Here is a 15,091-nt window from a genome sequence, read left to right on the forward strand (position 1 = left end):
TTGATCATTAATTGTTTTTGAATATCCTGTCACAGCAGGTACAAGTTTAGTGGTGCGTAACATTTCTTATCTTTCCGCGCAGGATCTTTTGGATCCAGCTCGCTGGAAAATGCTGATCCAGCAGTTCAGATATGACAACTACAGATTACACCAGCTGGGGAACAACTCCGTGTTCACCATTACCCTGCAGGCAGGGCTGTCTGCCATCAAAACCCCGTATCCTCTCTGCAGAAAAACGTTCACCATCCGAAGGCTTTTCAGTTTGCACGTCCAGCAGATCATTAATTGAACTCAGGATTTTGAGTAATATTGGGTGTTTTCAACATACAGTGGTAATAGAAGTAGGGGTCATTATTTTAATTGGCTGTAAAAGGCCCCTAAATCAAGTTGGTGAATTATCGTTGACCTTAATTCCAAGTTTACAGGCAGTGTTATAAAGAAGATGGCACTTCCAAAAACCCAGACTGTCCTGTCTGCAGTAAGTCGCTGAACAAATTGGCTCAACATCTTCCCATGGCCCACTGTGCAAACTCAAGGCTGGTGTGCAAAATCTCTGGCGAGGTCATGAATGAGAACAACCCACCCATGATGCTGCCTAATGGCTATGTTTATGGATACAATGTGAGTTTTGAAGCTAGTTTTGTGTTCTGCTCTTCGGTATATATATACTACCAGAGTATGCCATTTGGAATTCTTTTAAATATAGTGATTAATGCTCCCTTGCCTCTGCTTTTCAGTCTCTCTTGTCTATTCGTCAAGATGACAAGGTGGTTTGCCCCAGGACCAAAGAGGTTTTCAACTTTTCCCAGGCTGAGAAGGTTTACATCATGTGATGGGAGCTCCACATTAGTTTTGGGACGTTAAGTTGCGGCGCCTTTGTAGGCTGGGCGACACCATCTCTGTCAAAGGGCATCAATCCTTCAGCCCTTGTTCCATGCAAGTGAATCTCATTGACAGTATGTCCTCGCCCCCAGCGTGCCTGCAAGACCTTCACTGAACCGATGGTTCAAAATAACAATGGACTCATCCTGCACCAAACGAACTGTTGTGACGAGGGATTTTTTTGTTGGTGTTTTTAAAAGAGTTGATTGCTTGGCATTAATTGGTTGATTTCCAGTAGTGTAAAACGAACCAACAGGACTCCGTATCAGTCTCAAAAGAGCTTCTGCCTTGTAGTGTGTTAACAAAATGAATTATTCATTGTTGTTGTTGTTTTTTTAACAAGGGCACCCATTTAGGTTATTATTTTTAGATGGGTTGTGAGTAGGTAGTTGTAGAGAACTCTCTCTGATGCCTTGCTTTTGCACCTGTGAAATCTGCGACAACTTGCATTTATGTTAATGTGATATTTTTTCGACTGACATCCTCAGTTTGAGGCAACGTGTAAAAAAAAAAGTTGTAGCATTAATAGCAATACTGCTCTTTATCCCATTTCTGTGGATGTACAGACTTAGAAAGACATGGCGGTGTTCTTTGGTGTCAAAAATCACATTAGTTTACACTTTAACAGTAAATACTATACTGACTTATGGACTTTTATTTCATCATTCATCAAATAAAACATCCTGTGTATGACCAAAGTCCTTTTAGGACAAGTATGCAAGATAGAATTTTGATGGAAATGCCTAAATTTTGAGGAATCTTTTTTTTTTTTTTTTTCTTAAACTAATGGTATGTTGTTATATCAACCAATATCATGTGTTGTAATTAATAACTTCATGCTGCATTTAGTGCTGTTTTGTGACTAAAGGTTTTTTTCTTAAACTAATGGTATGTTGTTATATCAACCAATATCATGTGTTGTAATTAATAACTTCATGCTGCATTTAGTGCTGTTTTGTGACTAAAGGTTTCAGTGGCAAACCTAAAGCAGTTTTTGTGGTTTTGGATCTCAGGGTAGATTCAAATCTCGCACACTTTTATAACATGGACTAGAGTTTAGTTTTTTTGTCCTCCAACGTTAGAATTTGTTATTATCCAGCCTTGATGTCCCCATTTTGTGATGTAAATGTCTTGTGTGAGTATCCTTCTGCTGCGAACTGGATTCATATGAATCTTTTCATAAATATAGGCTAGTTTTACATGAGTCTTACATTATTAGAATTTGCAAATTCATTGTAAGTCAAGTGTATAGACTCGTTTTGAGCACAATTTTTAAAGCAGGAACTTGTTAAGTGTACGTTTTGAAGATGTTCCCCCTTGCACACATCCCTAGAAAGTCTCAGGTTTCACAGGATCAACAGCTGGTAACCAATGAGTGGGATCTTTGGAAGGCCCTCTGGTCTTTTACGTTCACTTTAAAGTACACCAACATCTGTTCCTGATGGAAATTATTCTCCAAGTTATGTGTTTAACTGTAATTGTGGAAAGACTTGCTTAGAAACTGCGCATGCATGTGTATTTTGGTAGGATAGATGGTTTGTTCATGTCCAATTGCCAATAAAGATTGTTTTGATTATGGATTGTCATTGCCTTAAAAACCCGCTTTTACTGCCAAGGGAGAAAAACTAATATTTCTTAGAAATTTACATTTAGTTGAAAGTGAAGCACTGCTATTACTTATTATTAGAAGTAGTAATGTGTATATTCTAAATTAGGAGCTTTGTGGTTTTGTAGGTATAACTAGTCCAATTTAACTAATGTATTTGAATAATGGCGACCCTAACCCTTGTCATGGTATGAATGATCATGCATATAAATGTAGAATGCATTTGACTATTTTTCTACTCTTTCATGTGGCCAGTTAAATCATTCCTAATCCATGCTTTAAATACCTCATGTTTTCTTCAGATGGATATAAGTGCTTAATTATGATGGCATCACTGTCATGCAGAGAGCTTGTGAAATTATAGAATTGATATGTTTAAGTATATACTGTCTATTGGTGCAACATGCCAATTGACAAACTGCTTTGGTTGAACACCTATTCATCTTGCTATAAAAAAACAAGTGATTTTAAGCAAATTTAAGTATTTGAATATATATAGGTGCTGGTCATATAATTAGAATATAATAAAAAAAGTTGATTTACTTCGCTAATTCCATTCAAAAAGTGAAACTTTTATATTATATTCATTCATTACACACACACTGATATGTTTCAAAAGTTTATTTCTTTTAATTTTGATGATTATAACTGACAACTAAGGAAAATCCCAAATTCAGTATCTCATAAAATTTGAATATAACTTAAGACCAATACAAAGAAAGGATTTTTAGAAATCTTGGCCAACTAAAAAGTATGAACATGAAAAGTATGAGCATTCACAGCACTCAATAATTAGTTAGGAATCCTTTTGCCTGAATTACTGCAGTAATGCGGCGTGGCATGGAGTCGATCAGTCTGTGGCACTGCTCAGGTGTTATGAGCCCAGGTTGCTCTGATAGTGGCCTTCAGCTCTTCTGTATTGTTGGTTATGGTATTTCTTATCTTCCTCTTCACAAAACAAAAATTGATTTTCTACGGTGTTAAGGTCAGGCGAGTTTACTGGCAAATTAAGAACAGGGATACCAATCTTCTTAAACCAGGTACTGGTAGCTTTGGCACTGTGTGCAGGTGCCAAGTCCTGTTGGAGAATAAAATCTTCATCTCCATAAAGTTGATCAGCACCCGGAAGGCTGAAGTGCTCTAAAACTTCCTGGTATACGGCTGTGTTGACCTTTAACCTCAGAAAACACAGTGGACCAACACCAGCAGATGACATGGCACCCCAAACCATCACTGACTGAGGAAACTTTACACTGGACCTCAAGCAACCTGCATTTTGTGCCTCTCCTCTCTTCCTCCAGACTCTGGGACCCTGATTTCACAAAATGCACAATTTACTTTCATCATAGAACATAACTTTGGACCACTCAGCAGCAGACCAGTCATTTTTGAAGAGAGACGCTTCTGACGCTGTCTCTTGTTCAAGAGTGGCTTGACACCAGGAATGCAACAGTTGAAACCCATGTCTTGCGTACGTCTGTGTGTAGTGGTTCTTGAAGCACTGACTCCAGCTGCAGTCCACTCTTTGTGAATCTCCCCCACATTTTTGAATGAGTTTTGTTTCACAATCCTCTCCAGGGTGCAGTTATCCCTATTGCTTGGACACTTTTTCTCTACCACATCTTTTCCTTCCCTTCGCCTCTCTATTAATGTGCTTGGACACAGAGCTCTGTGAGCACTTATAGATCCATCTACTCTTACCACAACCGGGGGGAGTACTCTGGGTTCGGGCCACATCCCGAGCTCGGAGCCCTCCACCCGGACAGCACGCCAAATACGCATAACCTTATTGTATTAATATACGTAGATGTGAACTCGTGAAAGACTGTCAGCTTTTTCATGCATGGTATTTAGCAGGTGGAAACATGAACCAAGGTGATTATAATGGACAGACCGCTTTACATGTAGCAGCGAAGAAGAGGGACAAGAACTTAGTGTCCAGACTTCTTGAATATGGTGCCACCCCAGAGGTATAAGTTGACTTTTGTTAACATTGCTCATTATGAAAACATATTTTGCTTTTTACTGTTCTGGGATGCGTTTCCCAAAAGCATTGTTAACCAACTATTGAACTCTGTTGATAACAAAGGAACAAAGTGACCATAGTTGTTTTTGGGAAAAGCACCCCTGATTAATTGCATCTAAAAAAATTTGAATATCATGGAAAAGGTCTTTTTTTGTTTGTACTGGGTACCTCTTGGGCTAGTTTAGAACATGCAACCACAATTATGGGAAAGACCACTGACTTGACAGTTGTCCAAAAGACAATCATCAACACCCTCCACAATGATGGTAACCCACAGTAGGTCATTGCTGAAAGGTCTGGCTGTTCACAGAGTGCTGTATCAATATACATTCATAGAAAGTTGACTGGAAAGAGAAAGTGTGGTGGGAAAAGGTGCACAATCAACAGGGATCACCACAGCCTTGAGAAGATTGTCAGGAAAAGCAGATTCAAGAACTTGGGAGAGCTTCACAAGGAGTGGACTGAAGCCAGAGTCAGCGCATCAAGAGTCACCACACTCAGACGTCTTCAGGAAAAGAGCTACAGCCATCACATTCCTAGAACCAAGCCACTCCTGAACCAGAAAAACTTCAGAAGCATTTCACCTGAGGTAAGGAGAAGAACAACTGGGCTGTTGCTCAGTGCTACAAAGTCCTCTTTTTAGATGAAAGTAAATTTAGCTTTAATTTGGAAATCAGGGTATGAAGTTTGGAGGAAAACTGGACAGACACAGAATCCTAAGTCCAGTGTGAAGTTTCTGAAGTCAGTGAGGATTTGGGGAGCCGTGGCATCTGCTGGTGTTGCTCAATTGTGTTTATATCAAGTCCAAAGTCCATGCAGCCATCTACCAGGACATTTTGGAGCACTTTATTATGCTTCCATCTGCTGACAAGCTTTATGGAGATGCTGATTTAATTTTGCAGCAGGACTTTAGCACCTGTCCACAGTGCCAAAACCACTTCCACATGGTTTGATGACCATGATATTGCTGTGCTTGATTGGCCAGCCAACTCAACTGAAATGAACCAGAGAATCTATGGGATATTGTGAAGAGGAAGATGAGTAACATCTGACAAACAATGAAGAGAAGACAAACAATACACCTTCTTTTGAGATTTTGAACATTTCTGTTTCATAGTTAAATCTTTTTTTTTTTTTTTTGATTGATCTTTGAGAAAATATTCTATTTTCTTGAGATACTGAATTTTTTATTTCCCTAAGCTGTAAGTCATAACCATCAGAATAAAAATAAAAATAAACTTTGTGTGTAATGAATCTAGAATACAAGAAAGTTTGCTTTTTTGAAGTAAATTACAAAAAATATAGAACTTTGTCTAATTTTGTGAGATGTACCTGTATGTCTTTTCTCTATCAGAATAGGAATATGTGGGGAAGGACAGCAGCAGATGAAGCATGACAGAAAAACCTGCATGACATTTTGGTGCTCTTCCACCAGTCTTCCTCTTTGTAACTCACCCCTTCAGCTCTTTTGCTGTGACTTCGCAGGAAGTCAGACTGACCAGCTGATATCAGACACTAAAGCATATTACTTTTGAGTTTTATACCTTGACAAGTTAATTCTAAGTAAAAAGAAGCACTACAAAATTGTTGACAAAACTCAACTCTACACCTAATGTTTACACAAAGAAACAAACTCAAAGAAGTGGGCATTTTATCATTTATTTCAAAATGAAAAGCATACAATGATTCATATGCATGACAACTGAAATTAATTTTGGTTACCATTTTAACATTTAAGTTGAGCCATTTTTCGTTAGAACTGTATGACATTAATTTGTACACATCAACATGTCATATTGAATATCCTTTGTATGTAAATTCTGTACTGTCCAGAACAAGTTGCTGTCGTTTGTAGTTGATCTCAGTAGACATAGCTGGCAGTAAAAAGGGACTGTCTAGATGCTTGGTCAGCCTGACCCGAGGGTTTGTATTCACCTTTTGATGCAAGACTATTGATCTGAAGGGAAAAAAAATAAAAATCATCAATATATGTAGCTTTGATTAATATGGTATGCTAATAAACTGACAGTATAATAAAGCACAATATAATTTAAAAATTTTGAAAAGATACACTTTGAAAAGTGATGACTGCACACATGCAGTATTTTAAATTTAAATCACATTTCTATTGATTACCTTGGCACGTGTGACAAAGGCATCCTGTGCAGCCTTCTTGTTTGCTGCTTGTCCCTTCCATGCAGCGAGAGCCGAGGCCTGCAGAGCACGGCCATAAGAGAAGCTCAGCTTCCAGGGTCTGTGCAGAGGAAGCTGATTCATGGCGTTCAGATTCACAGAGGCCTCCTCCTCACTTTGACCACCAGAGAGGAAGCAGATGCCTGAGAATCAGAAGAGAGATGTTGAACGTTTGAAGAGCATTTAACTGGACACCATCCTCTAAAGGACCAGTGGAGGACTGTCTCACCCGGGACAGCAGCTGGCACTGTGCGTCTGAGCGCAGTCACTGTTGCCATGGCAACCTCCTGAGGGGTGTACTTCTTGGTACAGGAGTGTCCAGCGGTGACCATGTTTGGCTTGAGCAGAGTTCCCTCCAGATACACATGGTGGTCCGAGAGAGCCTTGTACACAGCCGCCAGGACCTTTGGATGCAATTCGATTGGAATTATTTTCGACTGATAATTTGGCTTTGCTCGGCTTGTTGATCTGGGAGGAAGTTTACCTTCTCAGTGGCATACTGGCACCGTTGCAGATCATGGTCTCCGTCTGGGAGGATCTCAGGCTCTACAATAGGCACTAGGCCATTCTACAGGAACGAGGACGAGATAATGAGAAAAAAGCATCTTATAGACCATTTGTAAAGAATCTTAAACAAATTACTGACATGCTATCAGTTGTTTAGAGTTATGAACTTATTAAGAGTTATGAACAATTAATAGGCTTCCATGAACTAAGCACATCATTTTAGACATACCTGTTGGCAAATGCTGGCATATCTGGCAAGAACATTGGCGTTTTCAGCAATTGAGAGAGCAGAGGGGCAGCTGTCAGAGATTTTAAGCACACAACGCCATTTGGCAAAGTCACATCCATCCTTCTTATACTGGGCACAGCGTTCAGACAGACCGTCCAGTCCTGAGTGAAACGGATCAAACAAAAATTGCTTCCTTTAAAATGGATACAAATCAGGATAGATTACTGTCATGTTAAATATGTATTTTAGTAAAATTGTACCCTGTGTGGTTGTCTCTCCATCGGTACCAGCCAGTCCTGCTGTGCCTTTGTCCACCTTTAGGCATAAAAGCACAATTAATACTTTTATTTATAACACTGCATTCAAAACTAATGAGATGACCTTGTGTATGTACACAGAAAAGGAGAGAGAAGACTTCTTCCCGTCCTTTGGTCTTCTAGGTCTATAGCAAGCATAGAAATGCATAAACACGTGCACGGTATGCTCGAGAAAACAGAGCGCCGAAATCTCACCTTGATACCAACTACGATGCCCTTGTCCTTGATGACTTTTGGAAACAGAACTCCCTGGTGGGATTTCTGGTACAGTGTTTCATGGAAAAAGATGACACCACCAATATATTCAGAGACTGAATTGTCTACAGAGAATAAGATGTCACGAAAGCTGCGGCGGTTCTCTTCAGTGTTCTCCACGTTTATCTTCTGAAAACGCTTTGCCATGGTGCCTAGAATATGAAACACACACAACATCTCGAACGCAAGCTTACCATGACATCTTCAAAAATACAATTAATTATTATTATTACAACCATAAAGCTGATAGAGGAAATGCAATGAAACTATTATTGTACCTATTCAGCAATTCATATTCATATTCTATCATAATATATAACATAGAGCTGTTACTCTATCCCATGCAAAACATCAAACTTTGTCACCTGTGGACTCATCTGCAGCCAGAATGCCTTTTCCAGTAGCCACAATGCGCTGGGCAATTGTGGAAAGCTCCTTCTTCTGCTCCGTAGAGAGAGCTGGAAACTGATGTGTCATGCTGGGAAAAGAGCAAAAGTAATACCACATTTACAGAACTCCTATTATTCAGATCACTGGGTCATTCACACTGCTGTCTGTAAATATTTGGCCTAACTGCTGAACTTTAGTCCAGAGCAGTGTTGCAGACTTTGTCCGATAATTTTGACCTCTGTACGATATACGATCAATAATGAAAAAAATGGCATAATGTATAATTTCGGAACTATGCCAATTCTCTCGGGGCAAATATTTGCATGATCAATGAGGATAAGTCAACCATTCAACTGATGAATTAAAGACTAGTTAAAGAAACTGAACTATTATCGTATAAAAAAAATAAATAAACTGACTCTAACAATCAATCTCTTTTTTCTTATCAATCTCCTTATGTTTCATTTCAATATGCGTATTAACACAATTTGGCAGCAAATGAAGACTGAAGTCAGGGTGTGCTTTTCCAAATTTTCCTGAAATCAACCCAAAAGGGGCGGTACTACACCAAACGTGACTCGACACTGATTGGACTATTTTAGTGACACTGTGGTTGAATGTGAAACGCAATGGCCCTAATGGAGAAACCGCACCTGTTTCACAATGTGTTTTTTCCAAAGTCTACCTTATCAAAGCAACGTCACGGACACGTCTCATTCCAGACACTGAATGAGGTTCTTCAACATCTGGCAACACGTTGGAATCCTCGGAGGTGGAGTCTCGACTTTCTGTATAACGCGTAATGTCATGCAATTTGTCAAAATGTTGATGAATTAATCAAAGGAAGGTCATTAGCCTACACTTAAATCAAATCATGATATTGACTATCTGTAAATATTAAGCTGAAAAAATGCTATTTAAATATGTTTAATGTGTGTGTGTGTGTGTGTGTGTGTGTGTATATATATATATATATATATATATATATATATATATATATATATATATATATATATATATATTATAATGTATATAATTGTCACAGTGTGTCTGGTCTGTGTCTCACTGGGTGTCCACTAGAGGTCTCACTTCCCCTTATCGTCACTGTTCATTGTTTTCAGCTGTTTCCACTTTAATCATTTGCACCTGTCTATAAATACCTGGTTTGTTTCTGTCTTTGTCACGTAGTCCTTGTTTAATGTCTTTGTGTTTTACATGTCCGTCAACTCTTGCCCTTGTCTTGCTTTGCCTTGCCCTGTGTCTGTGTCCCGTTTTGTTTGGATATTCTGGTTTTGACCCTGCTTGGACTTTTTACCCCTCTGGATTTGCCCTATATTAAACTGCTTACCTGCAATAGGATCTCTCCTTGTTTTCTGTGTCGCCTCACGTGACAGAAGGACTCCGTCCACAACGAGATCCAGCGGTATGTCGTTTCACGCTTCTTCCCCAGCCATCGAGCGGGAGAGAGGCGGTCGCTTTGAAGGAACCCGCCTGGTCGTGTTTCTCGGGACCAGGGGAGGTCGTCGAGGAGGAGGTGGGCGAGAGGAAGCACAGCATAAGATGGCCGCCGACCCAACGCCGCTGCGGTGCATAACCACCAACCCCGCACCACGAGGCCAGATGGAAGCCAGCCTCACCCCACAGGGCAAGATGGCTGTCAGCTCAGCACCAACGCCCGAGATGGCCGCTGACACCCTTCTCGGCTACTTCGAGATGCTATCAAGGATCCTAGAAGTTCCCAAGATGCTTCACGTCATGGCTGCTAAGCCAGTGCCTCAGCACAGGATGGCCGCCAACCCAGCGCCACAGCACAAGATGGCCGCCAGCCCAGCGCCTCAGCACAAGATGGCCGCCAGCCCAGCGCCACAGCACAAAAGGACCGCCAGCCCAGCGCCACAGCACAAGATGGCCGCCAGCCCAGCCCCACAGCACAAGATGGCCACCAGCCCAGTGCCACAGCACAAGATGGCCGACTCAACGACTGAGTCATCAGTCCAGGTGCCACCGACTCGCCGTCATAGAGGACGGAGGACGAGGAGACGGGTGCCTACCGTTCCTCAAGGCCAGGAGGACGTTCCCGAGCGGGCCGCTGCCGTCCAGGAGGACGTTCCCGAGCGGGCCGCTGCCGTCCAGGAGGACATTCCCGAGCGGACCGCTGCCGTAACCGAAGTGGTGCCCGATGCTGTTCCGGTGACCGAGGTGGTGTCCGATGCCGATGCGGTGCCCGAGGCTGTTCCTGAGGCCGAGGTGGTGCCCAATGCTGTTCCGGAGGCCGAGGTGGTGCCCGATGCCGAGGCGGTACCCAATGCTGTTCCAGAGGTCGAGGTGGTGCCCGATGCTGTTCTGGAGGCCGAGACGGTGACCGACGCTATTCCGAAGGCCGAAGTGGTGCTCGATGCCGAGGCGGTGGCCGATGCTGTTCCAGAGACCGAGGTGGTGCCCGATGCCGAGGCGGTGCCCGATGCTGTTCCGGAGGTCGAGGCGGTGCCCGAGGCCGTTCCCGATGCGGTGCCCGAGACCGCTCCCGAGGCCGTTACCGAGGCGGTGCCTGAGGCCATTCCCGATGCAGTGTCCGAGGTCGCTCCCGATGCCTTGCCCGAGGCGGTGCCCGAGACCGTTCCAGAGACAGTGCCCGAAGCCGGTGGACTCTCCGGAGTTTAGTCATGTTCCCGTGGACTCTCAGGAGTCGAGTCAGGTTCCGGCGGACCCTCTGAAGTCGAGTCGGGTGCCAGTGGACCCTCCAGAGTCGAGTCAGGTGTTTGTGGACCTTCCTGAGCCAGGGCCAGTCACCGATGACCCTCCAGAGCCAGGGCCAGTCACTGATTACCCTCCAGAGCCAAGTCAAGTCGACCACGAGGACGTGGTGGTCATCTGCTTCGCCCTGGGGGACTTTGACGTTGACCACGAGGACGTGGTGGTCGTCTGCTTCGACCTGGGGGACTCTGGCGGTGACCACGCGGATGTGGTGGTCTTCCGCTCCGCCCTGGAGGGCTCTGGCCTTGACCACACGGCTGCGGTGGTCCTCTGCTCCGCCCTGGTGGGCGCCTCAACATGACCTTTATGGACTTTTGTTTTGTGTATTTGAGTTCTGTTATGTTTCTGTCTGTTCCCCTTAGTTTGTCTGGCCCTCCTTTCCTCCCCCTGAACCTCCTCCGGTCCTCCTCCCTCCTGGTCCTTTTTTGTTCTGTTTGGGGTGTCTGAGGAGCATCTGGTAGCTGCTCCTTAGAGGGGGGGGTTATGTCACAGTGTGTCTGGTCTGTGTCTCACTGGGTGTCCACTAGAGGTCTCACTTCCCCTTATCGTCACTGTTCATTGTTTTCAGCTGTTTCCACTTTAATCATTTGCACCTGTCTATAAATACCTGGTTTGTTTCTGTCTTTGTCCTTGTTTAATGTCTTTGCGTTTTACATGTCCGTCAACTCTTGCCCTGTGTTCGTGTCCCGTTAATGTTTTGTTTGGATATTCTGGTTTGACCCTGCTTGGACTTTTTACCCCTCTGGATTTGCCCTATATTAAACTGCTTACCTGCAATTGGATCTCTCCTTGTTTTCTGTGTCACCTCACGTGACATATAATACTATATATTATGTGTATATGAATGTATAATTTAATTAAATTGGATAAATTGATATTCATATATGAATCCTGCATGACACTCGTTGAGTTTTTTAACATAACACTAGAAATATATAGTTTCTGTCAGAAATATAACCACTATTGTTCAGTACAATGTAGCTACATAAAACTATTACTACTAAAATTATTCAAACTTTATTTATAAGGAATAATCACACAATATTTCTTCCATGTTTTATTTTTTATTGCAAATCCCCTTTGTTTGCAAAAAAAAATTATAAAATGTGTTTAATGTTCAGAAATGTTCAAAAGATTAATTAATGTGTTATATGCTATCATTCGATAAACAGAAAAATTACACAATTCAGAATTTCGAAAAAAAAAAAAAAACATTTGTAAAAAAATAAATAAGGAATATTAACTAATTGCAGAGATGTGTGGTTATCTGATTATCTGGTTGGGATATGGATCAAAGGAGACAGGTCCCTGGGAGCCCATGAAACAGACCCAAGTGTTCAGTTTAGTCAAGGTTCAGTTTTATTGGTTATGTGATGCAAGCAGGAGTGAAATGTTGAGCAATAAGAAAATGTCGCAAGAGCTAAAATATCCTAATATGGCAGTTTTTTATGTTACCTTTGAGTAATGTCTGTCAAAAATATAGGGCTCCAGCCTAGTTGTTTGTTGTGGTAATTTAAAGGTCCTGTCAAAAAGTTTTGAATCTAGTCTAGTAGATAAATAGCATAGACAGTAAAATAAAAATAAATAGCTGTAGTCTGTACGTTTGAACAGCGTACGATAATTTATTTCCAAATACTATAATTTTGAGCTTATAGCACGATACTTGACATTTTCAATCTGGCAACTCTGGTTACTTGGGTCCATATAAACACACTGGCTCCTCCCACTGAACAAAGTCCAGGGTTCAGTCGTCTGCAAGAGCAGAGCATTTTGCAGTTTTCCTTGCTATTATGTGCAAAGAAAAAGTCGTTTCAAACATTCGTGCAATACCTCCTTTTTCGCAGACTTTTGCCTACGTATAAAAAAAACTGCAAAGCCTACATTCCCGTAGATAATTAGCAAACTGTACAATTTTACCAGCATACAACCAAGACAGTTATAAACTTCCAAACAACTATCTGGAATATTCTTACAGTGATTTATGACTTGCATTAAAGAGCAGAACCTGAATATTTAGCGTTATCATTGCACTGGCACATCTGCAGTGTGTGCGTTCGATTCTACATATAAATTAAATATTAATAGGCTACTAATTTGGTAAATGCCATCATAATGACGCACGCGCGCGCGCGCACACACACACACACACACAGAAAATTAAGACTTAAAAAGCCATGCTTACTTGATTGGATTAGGCGAGCAGTATGTTTAACTACAGATGAAGTGGTCTCTCTCGATGACGCCGATGGGTTTCAGTGAATCGGGACCGAGCGATCCGAACAAGTCTCTATTTATTCGAGAACAGAGGCAGGTCAAAAGTGATGCAAACGGGCGTGCTCAACCTCCAAGAACACCATTGGTGTGTGAGAATATGTGCGTATGTGGAATTTGGAAGAGGAGTTTTAACCCCCTGACCTTAGTGTTACACATATTTAAAATGACTTTACAAAACCTTCATAAAACAACGAATCAAGTGTGAAGCACAGGGCTGGAAACGTGAGATCTGAGTCAACAGAGTTGATTTTCAGGTTTCTTCAGTTCTTCTGTTTCTGCATTCATAATCATACACAAGTATATACTCTGCAACCTTTCTGTGAAAGCCACACTGTTGTATTATTCTGGCACAAATGGTAATGTTGCACTGCAATATGATTTTGCATACAATGCATGTACTATATTGAATGCGAAAGAAGACACAGTGACAATAATTATCTTTCTAAAAAAAAAAAAAAAACCTATTCTGGATCCTGACGAAAGTGCTATGACATCATACAAGGCCAGCAGTTGTGTGGGGTTTACACAGAGTGTTCTATTAACTGTGTTTAGACGTGCAGCGGTGCCTGCAGAGGGGAATATTGATGAAATCATTCATATGATGCTTTTAAACTATAAAATGCATGCTCTTCTTCTTCTTCTTCTTCCTCTTCTTCTTCTTTTTTTTTTTTTTTTTGAATTTCACAATTTTATTAAACAAATCTGTATGACATTCTGAGACATACCTTTTTGTGCCAGAATATAGAACAGTGTGGCTTTTACAGAAAGGTTGCAGACTATATACTTGTGTATGATTATATTTTGGATGAAAACCAGGATGCTTGAGACTGTCAAGGTCCAGAAAATTACTAAAGATATCTTTAGAACAGTCCATCTGCCATCAGTGCTTCAACCATAATGTTATGAAGCGGCGAGAATACTTTTTGTACACAAAACAAATCAATTCTTTCTCCTCTGTATCTCTCCAGATCAGCGTAGTGCAATTTTGGTAAATCTGAGTATGCAAACTGATGCTTTGATTTAAAATAAAACAGTGCATCCATGCATTTGTTTTTGTTTTATTTGCATACAAAAAGTATTCTCGTCACTTCATAATGTTACGATTGATGGCAGATGGACTATTCTGACGATGTCTTTCATCCTTTTCTAGACCTTGACAGTGTAAGTTGGCAGTCTATGGGACAGTCACAAGCCTCCCGGTTTTCATCCAAAGTATCTTAAATTGTGTTCCGAGGACGAACGAAGATTTTACAGATTTGGGACGACATGGGGGTAAGTGATTAATGACAAAAATAGTCATTTTGGGAGGGGGAGGGGGATCGCTTTAACAAACTTGTCTGATTTCCATTGACATCGGTCACAAACAAGTGCTGGTGGTGGAGAATTATATCAACAGCAGTTGATGAAATCATTTTGGCAGACAGACAAGACGTGGTCTGATGAAAGGGTTTGAGCAGTCAGGCCATTGATAAACTTGCTGCATGATGAATACAAAGACGTGCACTCATGCACAGACACTTTGATGTAAGAGAGCAAAAGTCGAGGAATTTCACCACATGAACTCTGTATTCAAAGGCAATAGTAACAAATGCATGCTCAAGGACAGAGTCCAGTTTGTGCACAGAGCGTGACATTTAATTGCAATGAAGGAAGTCTTT

The 15,091-nt window shown here is 41.5% G+C and overlaps 3 protein-coding genes across 5 annotated transcripts in view; 2 read left to right on the forward strand and 1 right to left on the reverse strand.

Moving 5' to 3' along the window:
• Positions 1-2,458, forward strand: part of LOC113069585 (macrophage erythroblast attacher-like) — a 12,706-nt gene extending 10,248 nt beyond the window's left edge. For all 3 annotated transcript variants that reach the window (XM_026242756.1, XM_026242755.1, XM_026242757.1), the window contains exons 7-10: positions 83-216; positions 426-621; positions 738-1,750; positions 1,850-2,458. In XM_026242756.1, coding sequence (XP_026098541.1) covers positions 83-216; positions 426-621; positions 738-833 — 426 coding nt within the window. In that variant the 3' untranslated portion in view covers positions 834-1,750; positions 1,850-2,458. The remainder of the gene's footprint in view (positions 1-82; positions 217-425; positions 622-737; positions 1,751-1,849) is intronic.
• A 3,697-nt stretch (positions 2,459-6,155) lies between these two features.
• LOC113069586 (fructose-bisphosphate aldolase B-like) lies at positions 6,156-13,496 on the reverse strand. The gene is made up of 9 exons (XM_026242758.1): positions 13,342-13,496; positions 8,381-8,493; positions 7,956-8,167; positions 7,704-7,758; positions 7,444-7,604; positions 7,192-7,275; positions 6,937-7,111; positions 6,651-6,850; positions 6,156-6,471 (listed from the first exon to the last, which is right to left on the reverse strand). Exons 2-9 carry the CDS (start codon positions 8,490-8,492, stop codon positions 6,376-6,378), a joined length of 1,095 nt encoding a protein of 364 aa, XP_026098543.1. The 5' UTR covers position 8,493; positions 13,342-13,496; the 3' UTR covers positions 6,156-6,375.
• Positions 10,293-11,122, forward strand: LOC113069588 (E3 ubiquitin-protein ligase RNF12-B-like). Its single transcript, XM_026242759.1, has 2 exons — positions 10,293-10,472; positions 10,506-11,122. Exons 1-2 carry the CDS (start codon positions 10,311-10,313, stop codon positions 11,064-11,066), a joined length of 723 nt encoding a protein of 240 aa, XP_026098544.1. The 5' UTR covers positions 10,293-10,310; the 3' UTR covers positions 11,067-11,122.
• Positions 13,497-15,091: the final 1,595 nt, after the last annotated feature.

This window comes from Carassius auratus, unplaced genomic scaffold, assembly GCF_003368295.1.
Source record: "Carassius auratus strain Wakin unplaced genomic scaffold, ASM336829v1 scaf_tig00001753, whole genome shotgun sequence".
Lineage (NCBI taxonomy): Eukaryota > Metazoa > Chordata > Actinopteri > Cypriniformes > Cyprinidae > Carassius > Carassius auratus.